This window comes from Trachemys scripta, chromosome 14 (genome assembly GCF_013100865.1).
Source record: "Trachemys scripta elegans isolate TJP31775 chromosome 14, CAS_Tse_1.0, whole genome shotgun sequence".
Taxonomy (NCBI): Eukaryota; Metazoa; Chordata; order Testudines; family Emydidae; genus Trachemys; species Trachemys scripta.
In genome coordinates, this window is record NC_048311.1 from 36,436,798 (window position 1) to 36,453,089 (window position 16,292).

Below are 16,292 nucleotides of genomic sequence, written 5' to 3' on the forward strand. Positions count from 1 at the left end.
TTCACATGTAGATTATACTGGCACTAGAAAAGGTTCAGAAAAGGGCAACTAACATGATTAGGGGTTTGGAATGGGTCCCATATGAGGAGAGATTAAAGAGGCTAGGACTTTTCAGCTTGGAAAAGAGGAGACTAAGGGGGGATATGATAGAGGTATATAAAATCATGAGTGATGTGGAGAAAGTGGATAAGAAAAAGTTATTTACTTATTCCCATAATACAAGAACTAGGGGTCACCAAATGAAATTAATAGGCAGCAGGTTTAAAGCAAATAAAAGGAAGTTCTTCACGCAGCGCACTGTCAACTTGTGGAACTCCTTACCTGAGGAGGTTGTGAAGGCTAGGACTATAACAGCGTTTAAAAGAGAACTGGATAAATTCATGGTGGTTAAATCCATTAATGGCTATTAGCCAGGATGGATAAGGAATGGTGTCCCTAGCCTCTGTTTGTCAGAGGGTGGAGATGGATGGCAGGAGAGAGATCACTTGATCATTGCCTGTTAGGTTCACTCCCTCTGGGGCACCTGGCATTGGCCACTGTCGGTAGACAGGATACTGGGCTAGATGGACCTTTGGTCTGACCCAGTACGGCCGTTCTTATATTCTTATAAGCATTGTAAGCGAATACAATTGAAGTCCTGTTTGCATATAGCAGTGGTTCTCAACAAGGGGTACATGCATCACACAGATACAAGGCAGCCTTCTGCAAATCCCTCACCACAAAGAAACAAGCGGGCCTTCTGCAACCTTCCCCCCCCCCCCCCCGACAACTCACTTCAGCGACTCCCAAAATCAAAACCACTTATCAGGGGCCTCTGCTTCGTCAAACTATGACCACCATGACTGGCTAGCCTCCTCCGGAATAGAGAAGAGCTGCTGGCTTCATGCATCTGTGAACACTGAGTCGTCCTCAGCCTCTGGGTCCCCATCCTGCACTACATCGCCGTCCACGATTTTCTCCTGGCTCAGTCCACTCTCAACTGTCCCCTGAGCCACCAAAGTATCCACGGTGGTCTCTGCAGTGGAGGTTGGATCGCCGCCGAGTATCGTATCCAGCTCTTTGTAGAACCAGCAGCTCAGTCCAGCACTGGAGCGGCAGTTTGCCTCCCGCACCTTGTGGTAGGCGTTCCGCAGCTCCTTCACTCTGACCCTGCACTGCAGTGTGTCCCGGTCATGGCCTCTTTTATGTCATGAATCGTGATATCTGTCCGTAGGTATCATAATTCCTACGGCTGGAGTGCAACAGAGACTGGACAGTCTCCTCTCCCCAAATGCTGATGAGGTCCAACAGCTTGGTATTGCTCCAAGTGGGGGAGCACCTGGTGCGTGCAGCAGTCACGGTCACCTGGACAGATGTGCTGAGACCACTGCACGCATCTCCAAACAAACAGGAAGGGGACTTTCAAAATTCCCAAGGAATTTAAAGGGTAGGGCTGATGGTTGGTCACCTGAGGGCAGGGCAGTAGAGTTCAAACCGATGACTAGAGAGGTGAGAACAGGCATTGTGGGACGCCTCCTGGAGGCCAATCACAATGCTGTAATCGCCACAGTGTCTACGCTGGCACCACAGCGCTATAGCCCTGGCGCAGAAAGCTCTACGCCTCTCGTCGGGGTGGATTTTTTACTGCTCTGCAACTGCTCAGTTTCTGCGCACAAAGTGGCTTGGCATTGTGTACACCTCTACAGTTGGAGTGCAAAAAACTGCTTTACTGGACACAAACTTGCCAATGTAGACATAGATTCATAGATTGTAGGACTGGAAGGGACCTTGGGAGGTCATCGAGTCCAGTCCCCTGCCCTCATGGCAGGACCAAATACTGTCTAGACCAGTGGCTCTCAAACTTTTTTTTCGCAGGCCACTTGAAAATTGCTGAGGGTCTCGGCGGACCACTTAATGATCTTTCCAAATGTTATTTGTACCATTAGCTAACTATTGTAAAGCATTTTGGATAAAAGTGCTATATAATAATAATTAATTTTTTTTGTTCTACAAATAAAAGCATACAACACACATTTTAATATCAGTAGTCTTATCTTTCTAATGCGATGGATGTGCCCTGTCTTCCCTGCCATAGCAGCCCCTGAACGGAGGCTGGGAAGGATGGGGGGGCTCTCCCTCTCTCCCCCACCATGGCAGCCCCCGAGCTTGGACTGGGAAGGAAGGGGGGGGTCTTTTCCTCTCTCTCCCACCGCAGTAGCCCCTGAGCTAGGGCTCGAAAGGAGTGGGGTCTCTCCCACACCACAACACCACAGAGCTGAGGCTGGGAAGAAGGGCTGTCTCTCCCTGGCAGCCGCAGCCCTGGAGCTGGGGAAAGTCACTTGTTTCTGTGGCCGCTGCAGCCCTGCACATCCCAAATTCCCCCCGCCCCCTTTCTCACCCCATTGCCCCCCTCCCATCTACCCCTTATTCCTCCCCAAGGCCACCACCTCACCTCACATGTGCGTCTTCTCCAGGGTCCAGGTACCTAATTAGTGGATCCATGTCTGCATAGCTTCACTAATTAGGTGGGTGGCCCTTCATTCTTCTGTGTGTGGTTGCCCAGGCATACATCTTAGAGGGAACTATCCATGGACCACCTGAATGGAGCTCGTGGACCACTGGTGGTCCATGGACCACGGTTTGAGAACCACTGGTCTAGACCATCCCTGATAGACATTTATCTAACCTACTCTTAAATATCTCCAGAGATGGAGATTCCACAACCTCCTTAGGCAATTGATTCCAGTGTTTAACCACCCTGACAGTTAGGAACCTATTTCTAATGTCCAACCTAAACCTCCCTTGCTGCAGTTTAAACCCATTGCTTCTTGTTCTATCCTTAGAGGCTAAGGTGAACAAGTTTTCTCCCTCCTCCTTATGACACCCTTTTAGATACCTGAAAACTGCTATCATGTCCCCTCTCAGTCTTCTCTTTTCCAAACTAAACAAACCCAATTCTTTCAGCCTTCCTTCATAGGTCATGTTCTCTAGATCTTTAATCATTCTTGTTGCTCTTCTCTGTACCCTCTCCAATTTCTCCACATCTTTCTTGAAATGCGGTGCCCAGAACTGGACACAATACTCCAGTTGAGGCCTAACCAGTGCAGAGTAGAGCGGAAGAATGACTTCTCGTGTCTTGCTCACAACACACCTGTTAATGCATCCCAAAATCATGTTTGCTTTTTTTGCAACAGCATCACACTGTTGACTTATATTTAGCTTGTGGTCCACTATAACCCCTAGATACCTTTCTGCCATACTCCTTCCTAGACAGTCTCTTCCCATTCTAATGTGTGAAACTGATTGTTCCTTCCTAAGTGGAGCACTTTGCATTTGTCTTTGTTAAATTTCATCCTGTTTACCTCAGACCATTTCTCCAATTTGTCCAGATCATTTTGAATTATGACCCTGTCCTCCAAAGCAGTTGCAATCCCTCCCAGTTTGGTATCATCTGCAAACTTAATAAGCGTACTTTCTATGCCAATATCTAAGTTGTTGACGAAGATATTGAACAGAGTCAGTCCCAAAACAGACATATTCTTAGTCTCTGACTCTTGGAGTGCGTATCCAGCACTCGCCCTCATTGTTTTTGCTGACAGATACTGGTCATTTTCATTGTCCGAAGAACAAGAAAAATCTCATGAGAAAGGCTAGGGAAACATGAAAAGAAAATCAGAAAGGACTATTTTGGAAAGTTATCATTTGTCTTTTGAAGTCCCCAATAAATCTGAACTCCAGCCTGCCAGAATAATTTAAGATGTGACGGAACAGTCTTCACCAAAAAGAGAAAAACCCACAATGCAGGGTGGGCTACAAACCACTTTCCCATTCATGAAGTGAAATCCCAAAGAATCTTAAGATTCAGAATCTGGAGAACAAATTTAGCCATTTCCTTCTGAACAGGCTAAACTTGCTTTATTCAGCACTGCCACATTATTTGGCTGTGTTATTGACAAAAGTTTTAAGCATCATCATCATAAAAGAAAGAGGAAAACAAGATGAACCTAACCAAAAACTTCCTATCTACAAATGATCTGGATTTGGCTGGAAAAACTCCAGATGCCACTTTACCAATAGATGGAGGCTGGGATTTGTAGACCTGAATTTATGGGTCTAGTTTGTTATGGCTCGCCAGTGATCTGATTAGAAGAATTTAGGTTTATGTCCCAATTCAAGCTCCCAGGGGGTTAAAGAACACAGATAGCCTATGTCAGGAGCAGACTCTTGCAGTGTGTGGCAAGGGCACTGATACTGAGGACAATACCAGAGTTTTAAGATCTTTATTAAAACAAGTGAAAAAGCAATCAAAGCTACAAGGCACAGAGTCACAAATCAGTAATACAATCCTAAAATTCCTGGTGGTAACATTCCTATTCTAAAGACTATTTAAGCTACCATGCTCACACACTTCCCTGAAGACATGGTAGTAGGAGACAGAGGACCAGCCCTGTCTCTGGCATGCCCGATAGATTTGATGGTCTAGGTGGAGATCAGGACTAGATGATGAGTAGCTATGTTGCCAAGCTGAGCTGATAGCTTAATAGAAGGTATAAAGAGTGACGAACGAGCGATACCCCTGCACGGTTGTTTGCCCTTTTATAGGGTCCTCATAATAGCATGAATATTCATAGCCGTGCCCAATCTACCGTGCCCAAGTCTTATTTCCTCACCCAGATAAATCTTCGGGTACGCTTATTCTATAGGCTAACATATTGTGACATATATTCATACATGTTAATGTTGATTATCTCATCCCTGAAATCATTACCTTTGACATTAATCATAACTTCCATGTTCTGCTGCGCTGCACCCTGTGGTTACCGGTCTGTTCCAAACTTAAGGTAAACACCTTCGGTTCTTCATTTGATTCTCTATTCAGTTCCCCCAGAGACAAAAGGGTAGCCAATAGGACATTTATCTATGCCAAAGGTTGCAATCACTTATCCTAACTGACTCAAGCTAAGCTTCCTCTTACAGGATATGGGCCTGTAGGCTCCTTTGCGTTACAACCAACTATTCTGAGTAATATATATTGAGATCTGGTATAAACCAAACTCCCTGAAGATAACAATATAATCAATCAAATCAATAAAGAAAGCACTCTAGGCAATATAGCAAGCTAGAAAAGTAACCTTATGGGCTACAGATTTAAGCTCAAACTGTGCTTTGGGGTTCATTTGAATTCCCCCTTCAGGAATGTGACACTTTTTTCTCCAGCCCTCAAGGGTCTGATTAAGGATCAAAGAAATCAAATTCCTGAGCATGGTGGGAAAAGGACACTGTGGTAAATGACACACATGAAGGTGGAGGGGTAGAAAGGAAAAAGGATAAACTCTCCATGGCTTGGGCAGAGGCTGCTCTGTCAGAGAAGATGTGTGAGCTTGATGGGGGCAGGAGGGAATCCCTCAGACTGAACCCATCCCCCTCAAATAAAACAGAAGTTAAACCAGTGCTCTGGGGGATTTGGGGAGGGGAGGAGTTACTAGCCCCTGCAGGGAACAGCTCCAGGTCAGTGGGGGAGCCCAGCCCAGGGGCTGGTGGAAGATGGGGGGTGGGGACAGGTGTGCAGAGTGAAGGTGGGGCCTGGCCCAAGTGTCCTTCTCCTCATCTCCATGGCAGGGGGATCCCGGCTGGGAGGGAAAGGGAGGGGGGGGGACTTCAGCCAGGCAGAGGGAGCGGCTGGAGCAGTTTCTCTCTCTCCCTTCCCCCACCTGTGACCCATCAGCTCAGCAGCCAGGGCTGCAGCAGGGAGGAGGGGCTGATGGGGGCTTCTCCTCCTCTGCCTGGGGTTTGCTGAGACCAGGCAGAGCCAGAGGGTCACAGACCAATTGATGCTCAGCGGCTGCTGGATCCTCACCCCAGCGATGGGCAGCTGGATACTTGGGAGCCAAACGCCCCTGACGTGTGTGGGAACGAGGAAATGGGTTGGTCACCATGGCTGGCCCCAGTCAGGGCCCTGAGAGAATTTCCTCCTGTGTGGAGGAGTCTCTGATGTCCAGTATGGTGTTAGCTCCACTTGGGCAATTTTCCACATTGAGAGCATCTCAGAGGTTTCTTCCCTGTGTGGATTTGCGGATGCCTGACCCCAAATGAACTTTCCCCCCCATTCAAGGTGTCTCTTTTGTGTGGATCACTGATGTGTGAAGTAAAATTGAACCTTTTCCTGTAGTCAAGCTATTTCTGGGGTCTCTCACCCTTGTGTATTCTCTGATGAGTGGTAAGCGCTGACCTCCTACTGAAGCTTTCCCCACACTCAAGACATTTATAAGGTCTCTCTCCAGTGTGGATTCTCTCATGTTTAATAAGGTATGAGCGCAGACAGAAAGTTTTCCCACAGTCCAAGCATTTATGGGGTTTCTCTCCTGTGTGGGTTTTCTCATGTGCTTTAAGGTTTGATTTGAAACGGAAAGCTTTCCCACAGTCCAAGCATTCATGCGGTTTCTCTCCTGTGTGGGTTTTCTGATGTGTAGTAAGGGTTGATTTCAAATTGAAACTTGTCCCACACTCAGGGCATTTATAGGGTTTTTCTCCTGTATGGATTCTCCTATGATTAGTAAGGGCTGAACTTGCGATAAAACATTTCCCACACTCCAGGCATTTATAGGGTCTCTCTCCTGTGTGGGTTCTCTCATGAGTTAAAAGTGCTGAGCTCTGACTAAAACTTTTTCCACACTCATGGCATTCATAGGGTCTCTCTCCAGTGTGGGTTCGCTCATGTGCAATAAGCGTTGCACTCTGACTAAAACCTTTCCCACACTCAAGGCATTTATAAGGTCTCTCTCCTGTGTGGGTTCGCTGATGTGTAATAAGCGTTGCACTCTGACTAAAACTGTTCCCACACTCACCGCATTTAAAAGGTCTCTCTCCTGTTTGCACTCTCTGGTGTATAATAAGTTGTGACTTCTGAATTAAGATTTTTCCAGAGTCCAAGCATTTATAAGGCTTCTCTCCTGTGTGAGTTCTCTGATGTGTAAGAATTTTTCCACTGAAACAGAATCTTTTCCCACAGTCAAGGCATTTGCAGGGTTTCTCTTCACTGTGACTTGTCTGCCGGACTGTGGTTTCCTTGGGATCCTTACATCCTCTGCCATGTTGAATTGATTTGTCCAGTTTCTTCCCGGGATAGTTTCCCAGTTGCATCTCTGATCTGTGTCGATCTCCCCAGGCATTTCCCTGCTCCAAGCACTGGGGAAAATTCCATTCAGCTCTTCTCAAAAACCTCTCCTGCGGTTCCACTTTCCCAGGACCTTCCTGCTGCTGATTCTCCTCCTTGTTCTCACTCACTGTCCTATCACCTGCTGGGAGAGAGAGAATCCAGACAGGAGTCACTGCCTGTGCCGGGGGGGAAAGGACCGAAAGGGGAATAGCAAAGAGGGAAAACACAACACAGTGACCGTTGGGGAGATGGAGACATTGGATTCTGCCTCCACATCCTACCCCAACACTCCCAGGGAAGTAAAGTCAGGGAAGAAATTCCCACAGCTAACAGGATGGGTGAGAAGCCGTGACTGATCTTTGCCTTGATGCTACGACACCTGCTGACTGCAGCCCTGACCTAGGTGAGATGGGGCAGAACTGAGGGCTCTTGGTCACAGCAAGTTTTTGGGAGCCCCAGCTTTTTCCTTCACTCACCAGATGTTTATCTGTTTCCCCCATTCCTCACCTGTGCAGGTGCCTCTCAGGCTCTCTCTTTCCTCAGTGACTTGGAGATTCGGGACCCACGGCTCTTCCCCTCTTTCCAGCTGGGCAATCAGGTCCGGTTTGGGAATGGGGAATCCTGCTAAGCAGTGAAATTAGACAAGGTCAGGCCGCATGGAGTCTTGGTAGAGTATTTGTTACATGGAATATTCCCTGAGTTTAACCTGTCCCTACATGGGATTAGGCAGCTCAGACCCCTTGGGAGCAGCAGACATCTGGAAGGTATGGGGGTGTTGTCACTCCCTCACTAGGAGGTCCCAGGGTAGATGCTCTCTGGGGACTCACTGACACACACACAGCTCAGATGTTAAACTCCTGCCTATTTCCAAGCCTGCAGAATGGAGAGCCCTCCCCACAGATGGAACTAGTCCCAGGATGGAAGGTGAACGGTCTGTGAAGAAGAAATAATACAGACAGGGGAATACCCTGCTTCTGGCCTCTTGAAAGCTGGAGAGATGGGGATGAATTGGCCTGTCCATTAGGTTTCTGCCTCCCCTGTTCCCTAGAATGGGGTGTGGAGATAAAAGGTCTCTCACACTGGAGCTGTGGATTATGTGACCCTCTCCCTCCAAACTAACTCACCAGAGAAGAATCTGACCAGAGTCAGATATGCAGATCCACAGCTTCTAATAATCGAGGGGACGGGTATCTCTTACCCAGCGAGGTCACTGTCTCATAATTCTCCTGCATGACGTCCCTGTAGAGGGCTCTCTGACCGGGGTCCAGCAGAGCCTCTTGCTCCTCCGTGAAATACACAGCCACCTCCTCGAAGGTCACCGGCATCTGAAACATCAGTTCACCCACTCAGCATCTGCAGCCCCAGCAACAATCCCACTAGTCACAGGGGAGGAAGCCCAGAAAAGCAGAATCCCACCCGCACCCTGCTCAGACCAGCCAGCAGGCTTTAGGGGGTGGGGAGAAGGTGAGAGCTCCTTGTCCCCCCAGCACACGGAGCAGAGCAGGGTCTTCTCATTTCCCACATGCCTGCCAGCCACAGGCTGATATTGGAAGCAGAGCTCTGAGCCAGGGACAGGGACAGGAATCCCGACAGCTTCCCTTCGTATTTCAAAGCAGCCTCTGGTCAGTGGGGTCAGGCTCCAGCACTGGGAGTCTGGTCAGTTTTCCCAGCCCTGCCTAGAGGGGGTTTTTCCTGATTCAGAAATGGGGGGATGTTTCCAGCATCTGCAAATGGTTCTGTTCAGAAAATCAGGCTCCAGATTGAACGTGTCCCAGCAGGTTTATCACATCTTGTCCCCTCCCTGCCTCTCCCTGGGTCTTTCCTGCCCCTTTCCCCTCTACAGTAATTCCCCCTGCAGCTCCCTGAAAATCCCCTACCTGAGCTGGCTCCATCACAGGCATTTCCCTTCTGCGAAATGTGGACATGATTCCTCAGCCTGTCAGGGCGAGAGGGGCGATGGGGGAGGTTTCAGAAGGGGCTTGAGTCCATTTCACACCCCGATTCCCCCCAGGCTCTCTCCCTGCAGACAGACTCTCTGGACTCTGCCATGCTGGGAAAACCCTCAGTCACTTTATTACAACACAGACCTGGCCCCTCCCACCAGCACTGAACCCCTGAGACACTTTTAAACCCCACCACGGAGTCACTAAGACAAATGCTAGAAAAAAGCAGAATCAAAGGAGCCACTTTGGGGGATTCCCCCTGGGGCTGCACGTCCCCCCAGCAGTGCGGGAACTAGGCAGAATCTGGCTTTTCCTCTGTGAGCTCCTCCTCTTGTTCCCAGGAGAGTGAGTCGGCCCAGGGGGATGCAGGGAATGGATCCCGGCAGGGCTGGGAGCTGGGAACCTCCCTCCCCACTTCTTGCTCCTGCTGCCCCTTTCGATCTCACCCCTCCCCTTCTTGTCTCCGTCCCTCCCCCCTCTGCCTGGGAGAACTGGGGACTGTCCCGTTCCCATGGGTGTTGGCTCTCCAGTGTGAGCCTGGCTGTGTCACTGGGGGGTAGGAGTTCCAGGACCCACAAAGCAATAGGGAGCCCCTCCCCCTCCGGTACAAACTCACCAGCAGGTCCCTGAAAGGGGCCCTTTGTGCAGAGTCACTTTCCTGCCCGGCCCCAGCCCTTTCCCCCAGATATCTCCCAGTCCCCTGCAGTTCAGGGGCTGGTGCGGGCAGAGTCCGGGTCTGCCCCAGGGGGCTGATTCCAGCCACTGGAGAAAGTGCCCACTTGGGCTGGGCACAGGGGGGGGGAGGGTTAATGAAGGTCTGTCCCTGGCACAGCCCCAGTTGGGGAGCAGCAGTCTCACAGTCTGGGCTCTCAGGTAGAGGAGGCAGCAGCATCTGACCCAGGCAGCTCAATTCAAGGGCTCTAATATCAGGAGCAGAGAGAGACACACACCAGCCTCCTCCTCTCCCTGAGCAATAGCCAGAGCCCTCTGGTGGCAGCAGCTAATGACTGAGCCTCCCTGTGCTACCCCTGCAGCCCCCAGGGACAGGCAGGCAGAGGCTGATCCCATTGGCCCATCCGCACTCACCCCCTGCCAGAGCCAGCAGTGACTCCGGTCTGACACCGGTGTGGCTGAGATCTGAATCCTGCCCAGAAATCAGACCAGGGCCCTAGGCAGCCCCCAACACTGTGGAGACAGACCATAAAATCATGAGTGTGTCTGAAAATCATAAACTGGGAGCGGGGGGCGGGGGTGTCTAGATATTTGCCTTGTAGCTTCTAAGACCTTAGGTGGAAGCCCCGTCCTCCAAAGCTATTTGTGGTAAAGGAATTCCCCTCTGGCTGCTGGGTGGGGCAGCCCCTCACCCTCTCCTGCCCCATGGGGTGGGGGAGCTGCCCTTGTATCTCTCCCTCTCATTCTCCCCGACCCTTGCCCAGTTTCTCTCCCTCCCCAGCCAGTCTGTTCTTACTTTGTCTCCCCCCAGCCTCCGCTCCCCACATACCCCACTTTCCTTCGCAGTGTCCCCCTCAGAGTTTCCTTCTATTGCAGCCCTGTTCCCATCCGCCCCATAAATCTCCCGACTGCCTTGCATTGCCCCATCCTCCCTTCAGCAACCCCCTGCCCCATCCCATCCTGCCCCCTGCATCCCCCTTCACTCTCCTCCTGCCCCATCACACAGCCCTTCCCACCTATAAGTCCCCCCCTCCTCTCCCACCCACGGTCCCTCTTCAGATCCCTGTCCAGGTGTGACTGTCCCAGCCCCAGCACGGCCCGGCCCGGCTCCCCCCGCCCCGCACACACCGGGAGCTGGCGGCAGCTTTCCCGGGCCCGGGGCAGGGAATCGCAGCCAGCTCCGCTGGGAGCAGCCTGGGCCCAAACCTCCCCCTGCAGCCCGGGAGTGACGGGGGGGGGGCGGGTCTCTCTCACCTTCCCTCCGAGCGGGGCCCCCTGGGGCAGGGGCAGGGGCCGGGAAGGGCCCTGGCCGGGCTGGGGGCTCTGCCCTGGGAGAGGCTCCTGCGGAGCAGCGGGAAGGGCCCTGCTGGAGATTCCCCTCTCCCGGCTGCAGCCCGGGCTCCGGGCTCCCAGCACCAGCCGCCGGGGCTCGGGGATCTCGCCAGGAGCCTGGGTCCAAGGGTCACTGCAGCGTCTGCGATTCCCTTCCTGCTGCCGGGGAATGAGCGACCCCAGTATCGCTCCCACCCAGCTGCTCCTGGGTCCTAGCGATATCTTCCGGAAGGCGCTTTGCCTCTCTGTGTCTGGCTTCTGTTAGTCTTTAAGGTCAGAAGGGACCATCATGATCATCGAGCCCAGGGATTCTCACCACCAAATTTTTGATGGCCTCAAAGTGCGACCAGCAGCTCTTGGGGTGACCACTCTGATGTTTTTTTCTAAAATATGTAATTACCTTTAGGAAAAAAAACAATAAATATGCACAGAGGTAAGCGGGGAACAGTGGGAAACTTTCCTGATTTATAGACTGCCCCCATGGAATGGAATAGCAGAAGGATCTGGGTCCTCGCTCCCACTCCTTATACCCAGAGGCCTGCCTGCCCTCCAGGACTCCCCTTCCACTCTCCTGTGTAGCAGAGTCCTTGTAATCCTGACAAGGGTAGGCCCAGGGTTCCTGAGGGGCTGGACACCGAACCTTGTGATCACTCAGGACAGGGGCTAGGCTGTCCCTACTCTGGGATACTGTCTCTGCTCTCCCTCTTCCCTGACCATTGTATAGAGTTCAGAACAAATGCAATTTATTAAACAGCAACTAATAAAAAAAATCAGGAAAAAATGGGAAAGGTTAAAGGAAAACACGTCACCCCACTATGTGGGATGAACCACAAACAGACGTCTCTGGAATGTCAGGGCAGTTCACAGTCTGTTCCTCCCATGTCCCAGGCCTCCCTCCCAGGCCCTGGCTGTGCTGCAGGGATGCTGCGGGTCGGACACCTGCTTTGGCGGTCGCCTCACGCCCTCAGGCTCTAGGTGACAGGACCCTTCTTCCCAGTGTTCCCCCACCCCCATTGGAGTTAAGATCCCCCTCCCAGTCCAGCCTGCAAGGCCTCTTAGCTGGGGACATCTTCCTGCGCCGGGCCCTCTGCCCACATCCCCCTCGCTCTCCCCAGCTGCTCACCGCACCAGGCTTCGGACTGCTCCAGCCCCAGCTCCCCTCTGCCTCAGCGCTGCTGCTGTTCCGCCTCCAGCCCAGTCCCCCACTCAGAGTTTCTCTCTATTGCAGCCCTGTTCCCATCTGCCCCATATGTCTCCCCTGATTCCCCTGCATTGCCCCATCCTCCCTTCAGCACCCCATCCCCTTCACCCCCTCCTGTTCCCCCCTTATCTGCCCCATCATCCCTTCAGTACACCTCCTATCCCCATCCCATCCTGCCCCCTGCATCCCCCTCCTGCCCCACACACATCCCTGATCCCCCTCAATCCCACTTTATCTACACCCCCCACCCCTCTTCAGCCTCCTTTCAGCTCCTCCCTTCCCCCTCCCCCCCCAGGTGTGGCTGTACCAGCCCCCAGCGTGGCGCAGGCTAGCTTCCCATGCCCTGCATATAATGGGAGCTGGCAGCCACCAGCAGGAGAGCTAATGGCAGCTATGTCTATGGGAGAAGCTCAAAAAAAAAAAAAAATGCCTCCCTAGGCATATTGAGTTTCCTTCTGCAGGAGGCAGGCAAATGGGAAATGCCAACCAGAGGGATTTCCCTGGGACATGAAAATTTTTTCCCACAGACCCCTAGAAGAGTATGAAAAGCTGAAGAATTGGCAGTTCTGTTCTGAGCATGGGCAGCAGGTATAATAGGCCAGGGGAGATTAAGTAACGGTGGTTGAGGCATGAAGGGACATATGAATCTTTAGCGCATCTGGCAGGTAAATATCTTGCAATGCTGGCTACAACAGTGCCGTGAGAACACTTGTTCTCACTTTCAGGTGACATTGTAAACAAGAAGCAGGCAGCATTATCTCCTGCAAATGTAAACAAACTTGTTTGTCTGGGCAATTGGCTGAACAAGAAGTAGGACTGAGTGGACTTGTAGGCTCTAAAGTTTTACACTGTTTTATTTTTGAATGCAGGGTTTTTTTTTACATAATTCTACATTTGTAAATTCAACTTTCATAATAAAGAGATTGCACTACAGTATTTGTATTAGGTGAATTGAAAAATACTATTTCTCTTGTGTTTTTACAGTGCAAGTATTTGTAATCAAAAATAAATACAAAGTGAGCACTGTACACTTTGTATTCTGTGTTGTAATTGAAATCAATGTATTTGAAAATGTAGACAACATCCAAAAATATTTAAATAAATGGCATTCTATTATTAACAGTGTGATTAATCATGTGATTAATCATGATTAATTTTTTTAATCACTTGACATCCCTAATTCCAATTGATTTCTTTTATAAAAATTATATGATAAAAATTAGAAAGAAAGCAATTTTTCAGTAGTAGTGTGGCTATGACACTTTTGTATTTTGATGTCTGATTTTATAAGTAAGTTGTTTTTAAGGTCGAACTTGGAGGTAGGCAAGACAAATCAGCCTCCTGAAAGGGGTACAGTAGTGATGAAAGGTTGAAAGCCGCTGGCATATAGGGCCAACAGAAAGAGCACACTGGAGACTCAACAATGGGGCGTATGGGGGGGGGGGTCACTTCACAGTGTATGTGGGTGTGAGAGTCAGTCTGTCTGAGAGAGGGACAATGTGTGTGTGTTAGGGAAGTGTGAGAGACAGTGAGTGCACTGTTACTTTAAGTCCCCCACTCCCTCCCTCCCTCCCTCCCCCACTGAGCCCAGCTCTCCCCTCTTCCGCCCTCACCCCCCACTCAGGTGGAAGTTTCGCTCCTGCTGTCCTGGCCCTGGCCCAGCCCCCACTGGAGACAGGCAGAGTCCAGGGAGGGACTCTGTTCCCGGTGGTGGTGGGCCGGGCTGCTGTGCCACCAGTGACCAGCCACCCTGCTCTGGGCTCCCCGGGGCTGGGCGGGCAGAGCCGGAGGCTGAGGAGCAAGGGAGGGAGGGGTCGGGGTTGGGGTCGGGGAGAAGCCCACCACCCCAGCGCAGGGTAGGGGCCAGAGAAGAGAGGATTCCAGCCATGGCCAACGAGGGGAACGGTGCCCCAAATTTTCCAGTGCCATACGCAGTCGCGTATGCTGCGTGTGCCTAAGGATGGCCCTGAGGGGATCCCAATGACGGTGGCTGGTGACACTGGGAGAATGCTTTAGACATGGATTTTACTTGTTAAAGTTATACTCAGACTATCTGAATCCTGTTATACCTGGTGTTTGATGTGTAACCACTTAGTCTTATTGCTTCACTCACTATCTCTTAAATCTTAATCTTTGTTCATAAATTCCTGTTTGATTTCACTAAAACTATATCTCAGAGCTGTGATGTTATATTGGTGCCAATCCTCAATTAAATCAAACAAGCTGGGGTATTGTCCCTTTGGGGACGGCTTATCTGGGAATTTCTGAGTGTCCAGTGGAGAGGGGCTGGACACTGCAGAAGGACATGTCAGAGGAGCTGGAGAACGAGGTTGCGCCTACTGTTAACCTGCAAGGCAAAGTAAGGACTGGCAGAGCCCTGGGGAGTTTGGGTGGGGAGTTAAAAGGCCTGGAGGTGACAGGGAACTGACACCCAGCTCAGCAGAAGCACGTCTCCCTATTATGAATTACTGTGGATCTGAGGAATGAATGTGATGCACATGAATGTGGTACAGCTTGACATGTTTGAATTTGCTAGAGGATTCTGGGAGCAGGGCCTCCTTAGCATCAAACGGTTCATGTGGAAATTCTCTATTCTGCGTGTATGTTCTATTACCCACCTTTGTCAGTCAATATGCCAGCTCACCAGGTAAAGAAATCGTATAACCACGAGATCAGTGAGCTTGGCACAAGCTGACCCGAGGCAAAATGACCAAAATGACCCCTTAGGAAGGCATCATGCTGACAGTTTGAGTGAATGATTGATGAGAGCATAAACGTGGGGTGATGTCTGGTGGGTACCCCTTCTGCAGTCCCTTCCAAAGTATTAATTAGGAGAAAATTAGTAATAGAATGCCCATAAGACATGTTTCTAGGACATGTGACTCCTTTGAGTGCAAAAGGTATAAATATAAGCAAAGTGAATTAGTTAAAGAGGAGGAGGAGGAGGAGAGGAAGAGAAGAAGAAGAAGGGTTCCCTAATTAACATCTGAAGAGGTCTGTGATGCTGTAAGACAGAGGGTCCCAGGGTAGCCAAGTCTCTACCTCAGGGGAATCCTTGATAGACCAGATACCTGAGAAGAGAAGACAAGAAGAAAGAGAAATCCTCTTCTAGGTTGGTAGCTATACCCGCTTTGCTAGCCAATCAGAATACTGTGTGGGGCCAGCATAAGTACTGAGGGTTTAGGCTTGGGGAATTGAGGCTCACTAGGGAGATGTGCATTAGATAGAATTACACAAGCAGTATAAAGTTTTCTCAAATAAACTGTTGTGCATTAAGTATCCTCAATCTGACTTGTTGATTGGTACCGGTAAACATTCTGCCCAGTTGTGGGCCATTAAAAATCCATTTCAACATTTGTTACCATGCCAGTGAATAAGTTAACTGTTTCTGAACCGGCTGGATAAGCTAAAATGTTGTCTTAAGATATTATACTGGCCAGGGAACTGAGGACTGGATAGAGTTTGGGACCCAACTGATTACAAGTTATTGGGACAGAGGGAAATACCCAGGTATGCAGGGTTGTATTAGTGCTATCTTTGAGTCTATGATATTCTGCAAGTGCGAGCAAGGCGGGTTTACTCCGGAGGACAAGGGGGACACCCTGAAGCCTCTGGCTATGGTTGATGAGTGCTTGTTAAGACAGGTGTTTAAAAGCTTGGGGTCTGATCCATGTTTGACTGCTGCAATCTCTACACTGCATAAGAAAGCTTTGAACAACTTGTTGTTGGGGTATCAAAAGGGTTACACTCCCAAGAAAGCCTAAACAGCAGCACAAGTCATCTGTGCTATGTCTCAGGCTGTAAATAAGCTCAAGACCTGTGAATATGAAAAGGAACATTTGGACCAGGAATTGGAAAAACTAAAATTGCAACATGAAAACCTGAAACATGATTTGCAAACTGCTGTAGCACAGAAGGTAACTAATGCCCAGCAGATAACACCTTTAACCCAGATGTGTCAGGATTTAGAGGAGAGAATAAATGTACAGGTGGAGGAAGAGGAGCCCCT

At 50.1% G+C, this 16,292-nt stretch overlaps 2 protein-coding genes across 6 annotated transcripts in view; one reads left to right on the forward strand and one right to left on the reverse strand.

The window, feature by feature from the left end:
- The window catches only part of LOC117886901 (zinc finger protein 239-like), a 38,445-nt gene extending 29,502 nt beyond the window's left edge, over positions 1 to 8,943 (reverse strand). Inside the window, exons 1-3 of one of the 5 annotated variants that reach the window (XM_034789021.1) lie at positions 8,334 to 8,919; positions 7,643 to 7,759; positions 6,174 to 7,277 (exon numbers count right to left, since the gene is read on the reverse strand). In XM_034789021.1, coding sequence (XP_034644912.1) covers positions 6,174 to 7,277; positions 7,643 to 7,759; positions 8,334 to 8,469 — 1,357 coding nt within the window. In that variant the 5' untranslated portion in view covers positions 8,470 to 8,919. Of the gene's footprint in view, positions 1 to 6,173; positions 7,278 to 7,642; positions 7,760 to 8,259; positions 8,283 to 8,333 lie in introns of those variants that run through there. The other 4 variants (XM_034789013.1, XM_034789012.1, XM_034789015.1 and 1 more) reach the window with 4 other exon arrangements.
- Positions 1 to 16,292, forward strand: part of LOC117886991 (zinc finger protein 445-like) — a 731,357-nt gene that overhangs the window by 275,983 nt on the left and 439,082 nt on the right. The gene's annotated exons all lie outside the window — the stretch shown is intronic.